This window comes from Syngnathoides biaculeatus, chromosome 10 (genome assembly GCF_019802595.1).
Source record: "Syngnathoides biaculeatus isolate LvHL_M chromosome 10, ASM1980259v1, whole genome shotgun sequence".
Taxonomy (NCBI): Eukaryota; Metazoa; Chordata; class Actinopteri; order Syngnathiformes; family Syngnathidae; genus Syngnathoides; species Syngnathoides biaculeatus.
Genome location: NC_084649.1, coordinates 27741517 through 27756484, shown reverse-complemented (window position 1 = coordinate 27756484; position 14968 = coordinate 27741517). Strand labels below are relative to the sequence as shown.

General features: G+C 50.9%; 2 protein-coding genes across 3 annotated transcripts in view; one reads left to right on the top strand and one right to left on the bottom strand.

The window, feature by feature from the left end:
• Window positions 1–439: 439 nt before the first annotated feature.
• The window catches only part of chd6 (chromodomain helicase DNA binding protein 6), a 63281-nt gene continuing 48752 nt past the window's right edge, over window positions 440–14968 (bottom strand). The window contains exon 49 of one of the 2 annotated variants that reach the window (XR_009796708.1): window positions 440–581. The gene's annotated coding sequence lies outside the window, so the exon portion shown is untranslated. Of the gene's footprint in view, window positions 582–12820; window positions 13246–14968 lie in introns of those variants that run through there. The other variant, XR_009796709.1, reaches the window with a different exon arrangement.
• rspo4 (R-spondin 4) lies at window positions 2529–14634 on the top strand. Its single transcript, XM_061831515.1, has 6 exons — window positions 2529–2602; window positions 2722–2859; window positions 4691–4879; window positions 5828–5965; window positions 6043–6222; window positions 13994–14634. The coding sequence occupies exons 2-6, from the start codon at window positions 2787–2789 to the stop codon at window positions 14089–14091; spliced, it is 678 nt and encodes a 225-aa protein (XP_061687499.1). The 5' UTR covers window positions 2529–2602; window positions 2722–2786; the 3' UTR covers window positions 14092–14634.

Sequence of the window (14968 nt, the reverse complement as noted above, 5' to 3'; positions counted from 1 at the left end):
TGGCGCTGCGCATACAATAAATTTGGAAAGATGCAACAGGAGAGGTATTTAGAACTTTGCGAACATGGAAGATTAAATATGATCAAAAGTGAGCGGCCATTGCATATGATATCAATCCCGCACGTCACAATTTAGCAGTCCAGAGTACGTTCAAAATTGTAAAGGACAAGTGACACCTTGCGATACGAAATATTACATAAAGGTGACATGTATTACACATCTCTTATGACCCAATTGTCATCATTGAATAATGGTGATTGATTATGGCGGCAAACGCGCAACGACAGAGCGTGACGGGCTGCGCCGCCGCCGCCGGCTTCCTCTTTGCTCAGAATGAGAAGAGCAAAAACCAAAATAACCCCCCTGAAAAGTCCCCTCCGCCCGCTCCGTTGGGTAACTTTGGAAAGATTCCAAGTTGGGGGGGAATGAAAATAATCCACACGACGACGCATTTGCGACGTTTCCATTTTCTGGAAATTCTTCAATTTCATCGAAAGAAGCCGTCCTCATCCACCGTCGAAAGTCACGTAAGCTTCAAAGTTGGCGTGCGGCAAAATGCCACGATTTCATGAGCTCACCATCTGAAAGCAGGAAAGCAAATTTGGAAATAATTTTGAAAAAAACACACACACAACCGAAATGACAAACCGCGATCGGCGGCGGGCGACCAGTTGAGGGGGCGCCCGCCTCTCGCCCGGAGATACGTAACGAGATCGGCTCCGGCGCACCCAAAAACTGGTGGCGGGAGAAGCAGAAAGCAAGACGAATGAATGAATGAATGAATGAATGAAGCAACTTCTCACACCGGCGGAATCACTAAATTCATCGCAATTGAAATTTGAAATGACGTCTCGCCCAGCCGGTCGATCCGCCGCACCTTTCCGATGGGGACCTTAAGCTCCGCCCCAAAATGGCGCCTGAACAGAACACGTTTGAAGGGGATTCTCTATCGCGGATTGAAGATCATATTTTGCCTTGCCCGAGAGAGGCTGAATTCCAACGTGGCGTTGGAGCCATCTGATTGGCTATTTTTGACGGGTGGGAAAGGTCCATCACGACATCTGCGCAAGCTCCTCCCTTTTGGTTTTTTTTTTGTTTTTTTTTTAAGACAAGAAAGTTTGATTGCGCAGTCGTCCCCCCCAACGGGCCGATCGCTGATCTCGGCAAACGCAACGTTGATCGGACTCCCAAAATTGCCACGGTTGTCCGTCCACGTGCGCCCTGCGATTGGCTGGCGACCAGTTGAGGGTGTTCCCCGCCTCCTCCCCGTTGACAGCTGGGAGGAGCTGCGGCGCTCCCGGGACCCTTGTGAGGATAAGCATGTAAGAAAATGGAGGGAAAGGGTTTGGTACCTCGAGTGAAGTTTTGAGACTTGAGTGACTTTTGGCCCTTTTTGCAGCTCAGTGTGAATTGATCATGAAAAAAAACAAAACGTGACGCGAGTCTTTTCTAAATTTGTCACCCCAAAGAGGAAAAACTCATCAGTCCATCCAGCCAAAGCACTGTCAAAAGGGAACAATAGCACTGGGCGCTATTTGAATGCAGTAAGACCATCAAATGTTATGCGGTTTGTCCCTCATCGCGACCCGAACGAGGCCTTTAAACGGAAGCTTTTGGCAATTTCCCGGACCGGACCTGACGAGTTGGAAGTCGGGACCGCAGCGTCCACCGCTAGATGGCATCGTAACAGGGCGAAAAAGCGGTTGCGGGATACGGTGATCGGCGTCGCCGTCACACACGTCACGCACGGCTCGTGTACCCACAATGCTCGGTGCGTTGCCGTTCAAAATGGTGACTTGGCCCCAAAACTTGAGTAGGTTCAACCCTGACTTTGGTGGTCTGCTATCTGTTCTCCGGGTCCGGTAGTCAATGGCAAGAGTCCAGAAGGTGTCGGGGTGCATTTCTTGAAGTCTCTTTCCGCCGGGCCATTGTTCACTTGAGGACTCTGTCAAACCCCCCCCCCCCCCAAAAAAAAAAAAAAGATTATTAGCAACCTTTGAATCTGAAATTTTGCCTGGCCTTCCCCCCCCCCCCCCGTCAGCTGCTGGCAAGAACTTCATCCTGGGCCGGGACTTTTTTTTTCTCTTCACATCTGCGCTGTTGTCATTTGTCATCGGATCGAGGATGTCTCGGGGGGGCCTGGATTTCGCCCCGCCTGTGCTCTCCTCCGTCGGTTGGCCCTCCGGTGAGGGTGGGAGGGTAGGAGGGGGCATCATACGATACTTGCTCAGTTCAGCTACCGCCTTCTAAATAAAGATGAGTCGATCGGGAAGGGGTGGGGGTTGGGTGGGGGGGGGGCGGCGAGGACGACAACGAGGAGGACGAGGACGACGACGACGACAACTGCGGGATGACGCGTCAGCGGCGGACAATGAGGTCACTTTGGGAGGAATTTTGCAAAATTCCAGCAGCGGGGGAGGAGGGAGGCAGCCGGGGATGGCGCTTGAAATATGGAAGCGCTTACGGCCCCGCAACGGGTTAAAGACGACTGCAGGATAAGAGCCGCCGGTTTACGGCCAAAGCTGTCAGACGTGAAGTGGCGACGTTCCAGAAGGGAGGAACCTTCCGGCCGGCTCCTCCGACTTCTGGCTTTTCTCCTCAGGTAATCTTTTCTTTTCTCCGTCTCCTCTCCTCTCCTCTCCTCTTTCCTTTCCTTGCCTTCTCTTCTTCCTCTGGACCTAAGCCCGTCCGTCCCTCCGTCCCTCCGTCTCCGCTCGCCAGGTCCGGACTCTCCCCGCAGATGTGGGCAGCCCGGCTCTGAAGTCGGCCGCCCGCCAGCAGCCCAAATGCGTTTGTCGGTGGTGGCGCTCGCCGTGTCTTTGCTTTGCGACGCCATCGGCAGCCCCGGCCGGACGCACGGTGAGTACGCGGGCGCAGTTTTCACGTGGAGACTTTGGTTCCCCCAAAAGCCGCTTCGACGTGCTCGACTTTTGTCTCCGGCTGCTTTGCTGTACGGTCAGCACTTTGGACTTGTGCTGCGAGATTTCCGAGTCCTCCGGGACCCGCTTTGAAGAAGAATTTGTTCTGGTCCAGGAAGGCGGCCATGGCTCGCTCGTCATCGCGCTTTCCCGTGCGAACGCCGTCGTAGGGAAGGAGCCGATTCGGGGCGCCCAAGGAATTCAAAACACGGCCGTTGCCGTCCTCGCTCTTCCGGCTCCTTTCGTCCGCTCGGCTTCTCGGTCGCGATCGGATCGATTCCCCGATAATCCTTGCGGGAAAAACGGAAAACGATCCCATTGAGGTCGTTGCTTCCAAAACGATTCGCTGAGGTGAAACGTTGAACCCATTTGTAGAACGATTCCATTTATTTTGCATGGTTATATTCTACGTTTATCCGTCACTGTCGAGCGGAAACCTCGTATGACCAATCGCGGTCCGTTTGATATTTTGCCCCAAATCTCCGTCCCCGTGTGGTTTTTTTTTTCAGTCAGCGTTGAATTGAGTTTGTGAACGATTGCGGACCGATGTCGGAAAACTGCGCCAGCTGTGTCAAATTTGGAATGTTTTTCTTTGGACCAAAATGAGTGAAAATATTAAGCTCGGATACATTTGATGAAGTCTTTTATGTTGGTTTTTTTTTTTTTTTGCTTCACGCGGACGCCCGAGTCAGCCACCAAGTCATGCGGGAGGCGATCACATCCTACCGGTTCCGGCGGCGATTCGGCCCAGGACTTTATTTAGCGCATCGCTCGGAAAAAGATTTTGCCAAGATGGCGTGTCCTCACATTTTAATCGCAAATGACGGCGGCATTATTGAGGCTGCTGATGATGTCTGATATGATTTGAAAAAAAACAAAAACAAAAACAAGTCCCAAACAATCGATCATTCGTAACTTCGCATCAGTTTTTGACCTTTTGCGGCTCGTGTTCATTGTAGACTTGCGACGTTTTTGTTTTTCTTTCGATGTTGGCACGACAACGGCTTTGAATCCCGACGCGAGACGAAAGGTGGCGAAACGTGAACCGGAAAGAACTTCAGCTCGTCCCGAAGTGCAGTAATTATGTACTTCATAACAGCCGCCGCGTTGTCTTTTTTTCTCTTTGAATTCTTTCAATTGGATTGTTCTGTACTAAAAAAAACTCTGAACGTTCCCGTCAGACCCCGAGCGACATTAAAGCTCCCTGAAGACTTTCAGCCCGCCCGACATGCAATAATTATGCTTCATAAAAGCGGTTGCGATTCTCTTTAATGAGGCGTTTCGCATCACAGAAGTGACGTTTGTTGTTGTCGAAGCGCCGCCGCAAATGGCGCGTGGACGGATTCGGTTTGCCGGCCGAAGCCCGTTTTTGTCACACGGAGCTCGCGGCCCCCGCTGGGGCCAGAAACTCAAAAGTTTTGGTGAGGGATGCTAATGCTGACGAGGCTAACGGCCTTTCCGAGTCCAAATGAGGAGCCAGAAAGCAAAAGACCGCAACTGGACCTCGGTGTCGCCTATTTGACTTTTGCAGTTGCAATTGTCGCTACTTTTCAGGTACCCCGCGCCAAAAACGCATCCCTCACAGCGGAGCTCCACCTTCCATAACTCCGATATTTAGGCGGCATATTCACGACGAGATACCCATCCAGCGGGACCGCAGCACGCGTCTTTGACGACGGTTAGCGTTAAGCTAGGCAATGCTAGGCTAGGCTATGTTTGGCTTCCAATGACAGCCATGTTGATGTTTTAGCGGCGTTGTGCCCCCCCCCCAGATCAGCAAGATCAGCCGGGGGCTTGTCAGAATTGCGAGGAGTGTTCCCGTGACAACGGCTGCGTGCGCTGCGCCGAACGCCTGTTCCTGTTCCTGCGGCGAGACGGCATGTCACAGCACGGCACCTGCGTGCACGCCTGCCCCAAAGGGTTCTTCGGACAGCGGGCGCGGGACATCAACCGATGCTTCAGTACGTACGTGGCGCACGCGTTCGTGCGACACATCGTGGAAAAACAAACGCGGGGGGCGGGGCAAATATGGTGGGGGCTTATCCTGAAATTGGATTCCACGTTTTTCGGCAGGATTTCTTTATTTGATTGAGCTCAATTATAATCGTATCAGTGATGTTTATAAAAATTAGGCATCAGAAAATGAAGAAAACGATATTTTCACATGCATTTTATTCAAATGAATACATATGCACTGCCTATATCTCTATTGAGAAAGAGAGGGAAACGTTTGAATTTCATATTCTCCTAATTGGTCGTGAGGGTAAGCAGTAATGAATCGCTAGACAAATAATTCAAATGTATTTACTCTTTTTTTTTTTTTTTTAAATTCCTTTTCAAACATTTATCTGATTAAATCGGTGACTTCTTGCAACCGAAATATTGGTAAAATAGTTTCAATTTTTACATTTGATCTACATCATGAAATAATACTTGTAATTGTATTTGTTTGTTTGCCCGAATGACTGAAGTCACTCAAAAGTGGAAGATAAAAAGCTGCCACTAGGGGGCCTTTGTCAACTTTTGTCAACAAGCTTTCAAGTTGGCATCTTGAGGCAGCTTGTCTGCGACTTTTTGGGGCGTTTTTCCCGCGTTTCGTGTTGTTTGCGGTCCCTCAAGCAAATCAGGCAAATTGCTCCCGACGGGGCCGCTGCTAAATGTGCCAACGCCGACGTAAATTCCACGGCGTACGTCAAAACGGTGAGAAATTGAGTGTCGTCCCGGTCCTGGTTCACGTTCTGTGAAAGTGACGCGTTTTGATTGTGTACAATTTCCACCCCCTCCACGGGTTGAGTGTGGGCAAAGGTCATCTTCATTGTCTCCAGTTGTTAAACCCCCCCCCCCCCCCCCCGGCCCCCCGGCCCCCCGACCCCCACCCGACACCAACACTGCCACCTCGTTGTGTGCAGAGTGTCGCTCGGCCAACTGCGAGCACTGCTTCAGTCGGGACTTTTGCACTCAGTGCCGGTCGGGCTTCCCGCTCTACAACGGCCGCTGCCTGACTTCCTGTCCCGCCGGAACCCGGGCGCACGACGCCCAATGTCTCGGTGAGCGACGCCCGCGTGGGCCCCCCGTCGATGGAAAACAACCTCCCGCTGCCCATTTTTGTTTCCGTTGCCATCAGACGAGTGCGTCCTGACGCCGGCGTCCGAGTGGAGCGCGTGGAGCGTCTGCCTCCGAGACGGCGCCCCCTGCGGCTTCAGGTGGGGGCGGCAGACCCGGACGAGGGGGAGCCCCGAACGGACCGGCTGCCCGTCGCACGGCGAGACCAGGAGGTGCCGGATGAAGAGGGGGTGCCCCAAAGGTCAGAAGCTTTCCCGACCTTCGTGATCGTCGAGGTTTATTTCTTTGCAAACGGAAACATTTTGCACAGTCAATTTGGAGAAGGGTGTGTTAAGATTTGCAACCTTGCCAAAGCGTAGTGCTGTCTTGCGTCCTATTTTTCACCGTTTTTTTTTGTGTGTGTGTGTGACGCACTTGGACACCGTGCAGTTAGCTAGCTAGTAGATGTTTTCTTTGATCTCCTTATCGAGTTGTGAGGTCAGCGTCAAAAGCCAGCAGGCGGGCCGCAGCTTCAGGCCGGTCGGCGTGGCTGAAAATCCCCAACGCAAACCCGCTGTGAAATATTGCAGCCGGCGGAGGTTTGAAGCGTTTGCATTGATCAAACGTAGTCGTGTAGCCACAAGAGGGAGGAGCTTGGAGCATTCGGTAAAACTCTTTTGCTTTTGGTGGGGTCCCGGTGGAGTCAAGTTGCTTTTTCTATCAAAGGGACCCGGAGGGAAAGTTTCCGACTGCGGTTTCGACGGACAACGCCGAGGCTTGTCAAAGTATCGGTGCCGTGAGCGAGGCAGGCGCTAACGTCCGGACCCGAGTCACGGAGATCTGTAGGACCGATTGAGTCCGCTCGGGTCAGCGGGGGTTCGGGTTGGGTTGGAACACCTCAGAAGTCAATCCGGAGCAAGTCTGTCCGCTGCCCCCCCCCCCCCCGGAAGCCCACAACGTCGGGTCAACTTAGCGACACCAAATTTTGTGGACGACGCCACAATTAGGTGAACCGCAACAAGAAGTATTCTCACGAAGAAGAATTGAGACCGTTTGAACGAGTTGCCATAAAAGACAAAACTCGAGAGCGAGCTCATTTTTGAAAAAGTTGAGCCCCAAAGCCACTTTTTGAATGCGGTCATCCTGTCTGTCGTGGTTAAGACCACCCCAAAAAGAAAAAGAAAAATGCCGTCAAACACAAAACTGGACAATTGGCATCCCAAAGCCACTTTGAAACCAAATTTGGTAGATGCGGAACGCGAAGAGCGCCGACAGCCCCCACAACAAGTCCCGGACGGCCACGTCTGAACATCCTCGGCACGGCCATTTGCAGGGGTCGAGATGTTTCCCCGAAAACATCGCGCTCAAAAAGTCACGGGAGGGCTTTCCGATCGCTTGCGTGTACCGGACGGACGTGCGACGCGGGATCGGCCGTCTCGGAGTTTTGCCCGTCGACTCAAAGGGAACGAACACGGCTGTGGCGGGTTTTCCTTCCGATCAGGCGTCTTCGCTTGATTATTTGTGGCAAAGGCCCCTCCGCTCAATCGTTGCGTTGCGGCCTTTGTTCCCTTCTGCCTCATGAAGGACGCGAACATGAATTCCAATCTGACCCATCAAGTGAAATCTGATCTTTTCCTGTGGCACACCAGAAGGAACATCGCCGCAGGGCACCGTTTTTGTGGGGTTCGGCGGAAACGGGCCTCCCAGTTCACGTCCATATTTGACACGTATGCCCGTCAATGGCAGTGAACCAGCTGAACAAACGCTCGATGCGTTTATTTGATATCCAGCTCGAGTACGAGTACGAGTGGTCTCTACTTGCGTGACCGCCGACATTCACGACAAGACGAGTAGGACAAACGACGTGACGACGGAGGCCAAACGGTGCGCGAGTCCACATCTAGTACAGCTAGTGAAGCAAATAAATACATAAAGAAGTCAAAATACGTTAAGCGTTTTCGCTTCACGCTAGTAAGAACACAAAATGTCTGTTTGGAGCGAGTAAATGTGGTTCTTTGTGCTGGTTCATACGTACTTCCTGCCGGGAAGGACGACGGCTTGACAGAAGGCTTTTGTATGTTGGAATTTAAAAAAGAAGAAATAAGGACAGAAATGCCAGGAGAGGAGCTGGGGGGGATTCCTGTCAAAAGGATTCGAGGAGCCGCTTCGCATTCTCGTCCTTGCTCACCAAATTTTGCTTTTCTTTTTCTGTCTGAGTAAGGTTAGGAAAGATTTTGGGAATTCTAAAAAAAAAAAAAAAAAAGGGGGTGGGGGGGGGTTACCTCTGTGCACTTTGAAGCCACTTTGAAGAGAGGGTTAGTCCTCCCCGGCCGTAAGCAGAAAGTAGGTCCTACCCGCGATCCTTTGCAGCTCCAGTATTCAAAAGGAAAAGGAACATTTCAACTTTTTCAATCAGAAAACGGACTAAACGTGTTTCAAGAAGTCTCGCAGAAAGACAAATGCAAAATTCAATTCAATAATTGGAGGACCAACATTACAATTTGTAAAAAAAAAAAAAAAAAAACAAAAAAATTCAAAAGCTGTGAGCTGGAAAGTTAAATTGAGTGAGAGAAAAAACAAAAGAATTCCGTCGTCGGAGGAGGTCCGGCGACGGCGGATCTGGTCGGATCGCCCCTTTCAAAATAAGAGAACCCGCGCAACGGAGGAATTCGCAATTGGCCTCGACCCGATGACCTTTTGCCACGGAGGTCCGGAAAAGGTGCCACGGAGGCCGACGGAGCTTCTGCGCTAGATTGGCCAAAAGAAAGAAACGACACACCCAAAAATAGTCAACATGCTCTGGAGCGCTAGTTTCAAACTTACTTTTTTTTTTTTTTAATGGGAGGTGAAACGTTTTGGGCCCTTCCTGAAAATTATTAACCGGGAGGGGTCACTGAAGATTGCAAAAGAGGCAATTTATGTTAGAATTCACCCCAAAAAAAATGTAAACCAGAGATGGAAATTATAAAGTGGAAGTGTGGGGGGCGGCGGGGGGGGGGGGGGTGTTTCAGTCCCCCCCACTTTATAATTTTCCCCCAGTTTGAAAGGCACCGCTCAGGTCTTCAGGAGAAATCCTTTTCTCAAAGGAATCATATTTTTGAATGGGATCATATTAAAATTCAAGCTTTGAAGCAAATCAGAAATAGAATCTGAGGCAAAGTGTTTGGCCCTTAATCACAAATTTTTTTGGGGAAAAGTTTGCAATCTTGAGATGGGGAAGCGGCAACAAAACAGGCCAAAGTCCAGACGTGGGGGGGGGGGGGGGGGGACGGGGACGCAGAATGGGCGGCAAAGTGGGCTTCAACTCAATTTATTTAAGTGGCAACGGAGGCAACCGCTCTGATTTCTGGAGGCAGCGCATTCCGCAGTACCGTCGGCATACGAGAGAATGATCTAGAACAAAGGTGGGGAACTGGACTTATCCTGGGGGGGGGGGGGGGCGCTTGGGATGGGGTCAGTCAATGCGTCATGTATTCCACAAAAGAACCATTCAAGTATTCCAAAAAAAAAGACAACCGACCATTCACCTCAAGCTTGATCATGAACGCTTCCGAACAAGCTCGGTGATCACGGAAACGACAACAAGAACCCCACCCCAAAAAGCGCTAATTGGCCAGACCTTTTCTGGGCATCTCATCAACTTTCTCGACATTTCCCCGAGAACGTCACTTTGCCGGACCCCCAAAAGTTGTCAGGAGATGACAGCTCAAAAGCCGATGTCAAACAAAATAACAAATCGCTCCGGGCCACGGTCCTGACTTTGAAGGTTCGCGACCCCGGATTGTCCAATTGAGTTTTCTAATTTGTACTCGTTTCTAACGCTGACTTTTTTTTTTTTTTTTTTTGCGACACGGTTCCGTCCCTAAGCCGCTCCACATTCCGTCGTTAGCATGTTTTCCATTGCGTGTTAGCGTGAAGCTAGCGAAGCCATTCCCGAGTCAAAAGCGCAACTCGTACGTACGTACGTACGTACGTCGGATTGCTAGTCGAACGGTTTTTCAAGAAAACTTTGTCACAGTCATCACTGGGGTCCGGTTTTGTCCCACGGTGACACGCTGGGGTGGCTTCTCAGCCCCAGCTGCCCTCGAGTGCGTTCTTGTGTATTCCAAAGAAGTGACAAACAGATGAAAAATCAATAGATCAACAAATAAAGAACTAAATCTCGGCAGCGGATGACTCTCACGAGTCCGACACGTGCGGAAAATCACGTCCTTGAGGGAACTTTTGGACCGATGTCGCCCGTCGTCATCGTCGTTGGCGCAGAGGCGGCGGTCGTCATGGCGATGATTGGAGAAACTCCCTGGGGGGGGAGGCATGTGGGACGACAGTCGTCCTCTTTGCGGTTGATGTCACGTGTCCAGCATTGCCGCAGGGGTGTGTTGACTTTTTCTATGCAGTGAGTGAGGCTGTTGTTTGTACATTTTCTCCCCCCCCCCCCCCTTTCCTTTTTTTTTGTCATTTGCCCCCCACCAAACGGAAGCTTCCCTTTACTTAGTGCCGCTGATTGGGACGTTTCCCGTTTCCCCGTCAGTGGGAAGAATCTTTGCGTGTCGTCCGTTGACGCAATCGTGGCAGACTTGTTGGCGTCTGCCGTGTTGCGCTCTCGCGGCGGCGGCGGCGGCGGCGGATGAGACCGACCCGCAAGCGACTTTTTCGTTCTTTTAGCTGACGGACGTCCTGGCGCGAGTCGTCCTCCTTTCATCTTTCAGGAATCTGCAAGAAATCTGGCCTTGTTCTGAAATTCTTGAACGTCCCCAAAACTTTTGGGAAGGTGTTCCGCAAGGTCCCCTACCCGGTTCTTTCTTCCTTCGGCCTTCTTATTTGATGAAGGTTTCCCACTCGATGACAAAACGTCTCCCGACGACTTTTGTTGTCTCTTTTTGAACTTTTTCCCTTCCTGTCCAAATTCTCGTTTTTCCTCACGTTGAGTTTTGTCCCATCTCTCCTTTTGCGTCATTCCCCAGTGGAATATTTTGTCTTTCCAGGCGTGAAATATGGTCAAGGAAAATTTCAGAGTGTGATTAAAAGAGAGCACTGAAAGAAAACCACTTGTGAACACGTTTGCCCCATAAATGTCGAAATTCCATTTGAGACGGAGCTTCCGAACACTTTCGGGAAGCGTCCGCCTCGCCGGCGCAATTTCGTCACAGCTCGCCTAAAACGGGACAAAACGTCGCCTCCAAACTAGAAATCATCGTCGGCGTCGCTGGTGCTTCGATTTTGATCTTATCGTCCATTGATTAATATCAGACAGGCTTGTTAATCCATTTTGAAAAGATCTGTAGTTGTTAATTTGATAAACATTTTTACGAGGATATTCTCGGGCCGGAACGCAATGCGCGGGGGTTGGAAACATGAACAGGATGTGCGGGTTTGTCTTATTTTTAGTTGTTGAGGCTCAGACAACAATCAGGCCGCTTCCCCCCCGCGGGCCTTCCGAACGCTTGGACGTGCCCACGAGAACGACCGCAAAGTTTTCACGCCGGTCTTCGCCGAGCCGGCTCACCTTCAAAGCTGAGAGGGCGTCGTCTTGAAAAACAAAAACAGGCAAACCAAAAGTGGCAAAAATCGCAGCAGCAAGATGAGTTTGCCGCTGCAAACGCAAACGCAAAAGCTAAAAGTCGGGACGCAGCGTGATGTCGTCAATGGCGACACAGATGTGGTCTTGATGTTATTTCTGGCACAACAAAGCGCTGACCAAAAAAAAATTAGCAGCGGGAAGTCATTTCCGACGAAATGAATTTGTCACAACAGCAACAATGACATTTTCCATTGTCAGAGTACTTCCAATGCAGCGATCCAGAATTTGCCTGGTATACGGCGAAATCCATAAATCCCGACGACCAGGTGGGGAACGGTCCGGCCTTTCTGGGGCGCCCCCTCGTGCCCGTTTAGGCTTCTGGATCGCTTTCTCTTTGCCATTTACAACGGACGGAAGCCGTCTTTGCGTTTGGTGTGCTTGTGTCCCTCGGACTTCCCGGTTCTGTCCCGATACTTTTGTCCACGCTCACTTCAAGAATCGCCTGGTAAAAAAGTCGCACGCGCGTTTGCTTACAGTCCGCAGTCGCCGCGGTAACGAATCTCGTCCTCCTCGCGGCCGAGATCGTTAATTTGACGTTTGAAGGGCGCCGGTCCAGCTGAGCGACCGTAAAAAAAAAAAAAATCAGTGAGCTCAGACTTTCTCGGAAGACTCAAACGTCGCCGTTGCATCTGGGGGAGGGGGGGGGGGTGGAGAACTTCCCCTTTTTTTTTTTTTTTGGCCCCATTTTCGTTCCCCGTTGGGTTTGGCGAAGACTCCTCCTGCGGGCCAATTTGAGGCACGAGCGCTTCCCTCCAACGTACGACTTTGAATCTTGAGGTTGACGCAACGCCCGGCGGCTCCTGCCCTCGCACGGGTCCTCGAGAGCGCAAAAGACGACGTAGGGACGGGACGAACTGGAAGGATTTGTGGAACACGATCAACGTGAACATATTTGGACGCGGCGGGATTTTTTTTTTTCCCATTTGACACTTTGTCATTTGTGGAAAGGTCCAAGTTTTCCTTTCCCGTGGCTGCCCCGACACTTTAGTCAGCATTCCCAGATTCATATTCATGTTTTGTTTGGAGGTCTTTGACGGTGTCGTGGGTCCGCGACCGGTTCAGGGCGGAGTCTCCCTTTCACCGGGACGGGTAGGCCCCCGTCACCCTTGCGAGGATGAGGGGCTCGTATTGCCCTAAGACTTTAGTTCCGAGGTGTCCCGATTCTTTTGGCCGATTTTTCGCCCGCTTCCAATATTTTTGCCCAGACATTTGATTGCTGCTTCTTTTGGTTTCTGGGAAGTGTCCCAATACTTTAGTGTGTGCTTTCGGTCTTAATTCCCCGACCCAAAACCGGTCATCCATCCATCCACCTTCTTCTCATTTGTAGCAAAAGTGGCAATTTGGGGCCAGTGTTCTGATGTGCTTCCAAGCGGGGCGCGCTCGTTGATGATGACTGGCTATTTTGCTGACATTTTCTTGCGCAAACAGCTTTTGGTGGGGAAAACAAAAACGCACGATCCATCCAGCGCCTTTCCAAACATTGCGCAAGAAAAACGATTTGGCGGCCGCCGGCAGGAAACGCCAAGGCTCACCTCCGCTGCTCACGTTTTGGTGCGCCCGCCCGCTAATGAGGGACAGGACGGGTGGGCCCGATCCAGCAGACAAAATCGGAACACGTGGACGCCTGAGACTCTCGCGGTCTCCGCACTCACTCCAGCGCCGTTTATCTCGGAGATTCCATTTCAGACCTGACCGCGATACCGTCTGAAATGTACAAAAAAAAAAAAAAAATGACTTTTCTCTCTCTCTCTCTCCGTCGCTGTCATGAAATGGGAGACTTTCAAAAGGAACCGCTCGGAGCAAACAAGACAGTCGCGGTTCTCCAGAGAAGAGGCCCAGTGTGCTCGCTTCAAACGCTCGCCGACGGGAGAAAATCGACACGTCACACAAAAATCGCCGAGCCCCAAAATGTTCAACCAAACCGTACGATGAGTGAATCGAGCCGGTCTTGATGCTAAGCTCGGAGAAAGCGGCACAGACGTTCGACCCGCTTTCGCGACTGCGGACATGTCGCGAGCTTTTGGAAATCAGAAGCAAGGAACTCCATCAGAGGTCTCTGCATCCAACAAGGATTTCATTTGCAAAAATGTCAACAAAAGCAAAGTGCACAGAAAAAAAAAACAGGGAGGAAATGAGCAAGGCAGGGATTCCGTCAACACCCGCGAGAGGCTGCGAGTTGAGAACGTCACGTAATCGCCGGCGTCACGTGTGTAATAGTCACGGGGGAGGGGGAAGGGGGAGGGGGGCGGAACAGCCGCCCCCGTCAAGGTCCCGACCAGTCCGAAAAGGGAGGGGGGGAGGGAGGGCAAAGGTGCCGGTATAATCCGCAACATACCCGAAGTCTAATGAAAAAAATGTGCGGCACACTGAACGCGGCGAGGGCCGAGTGTGTTTTGATTGCCGGCTGTATTTTATTATTTGGCTGTTTTGATTCCATTTTTGTCCTTTCCAGACGGCAGAAGGCCGAGGGCGCGGGGCCGCCAGCGACCGGGGAAACCGCAGTGGATGCTCGCCGCCGGCAAGGACGGCAACGCGCTCGACGTCTTCTGAGGCGCCCAAAGCGACGACGAGCGAGAAACACGCGTGGGAGGCCGGGGGGGGGGGCAAACTAGGGACAACAATTTAGTACGCGCACACACACACACACACACACACACACACAAAGCATTTATGAACTCGAGCACAAAATGACGTGCAAAGCTGAAGTGGAGCTGCGGTCATATTTAATATTGCAGTATAATCCCATTCCTTTTTGTACCTTATGGACAATTTGGTCCTACGGGCGCGTTTGCAACTTTTTGCACTGGAGGAAACTCGGCCACAAATGTGGAAGGCGCCATCGGGGAGCGGACAAAATGCTGCCAGGACGACTAACGCAAACGTTCCGGCAAAATCGGCAGGACGACTCCGTTAGCGGCGGCGATACCGGAACGACACTGGCAGGAAAATATCGAGGCGGCGGCCCCGCCAAAGCCAAACATCGTTTGTTGAAGAAGAAGAAGAAAAAAAAAATCCACACGGGATCGTGGATGGGGACAATGTCTTTTGTTACTACTATGGAAAAAATATATATTTTATAGTAAAGTATTTTATCTTTACCACTAAACGTTGTCCCAATTCTTTCTTGGGTCGGGTCAGATTTATTACAAAAAAAAAAAAAAAAATCTGGCATATATGTATGGAGCGCCTGACGGAGCCCCTGAAGGGACATTGAAAAAACAAACAAAAAAAAACCTGCAAAAAATTATAAAAACCAACTCTTTTTTTCTCATTGTAATGAGTAAGTTACTCATTGCAATGAGAAACAAGTTTTGTTTTTTGTGTTTTCAATGTCCCTTTAGGGGCTCCGTGTATATGTGACACTTAAAACGGCAACACGAAAACACGAAATCCAAATGTCAACATCCTGATAATTGCAATGCGTTCC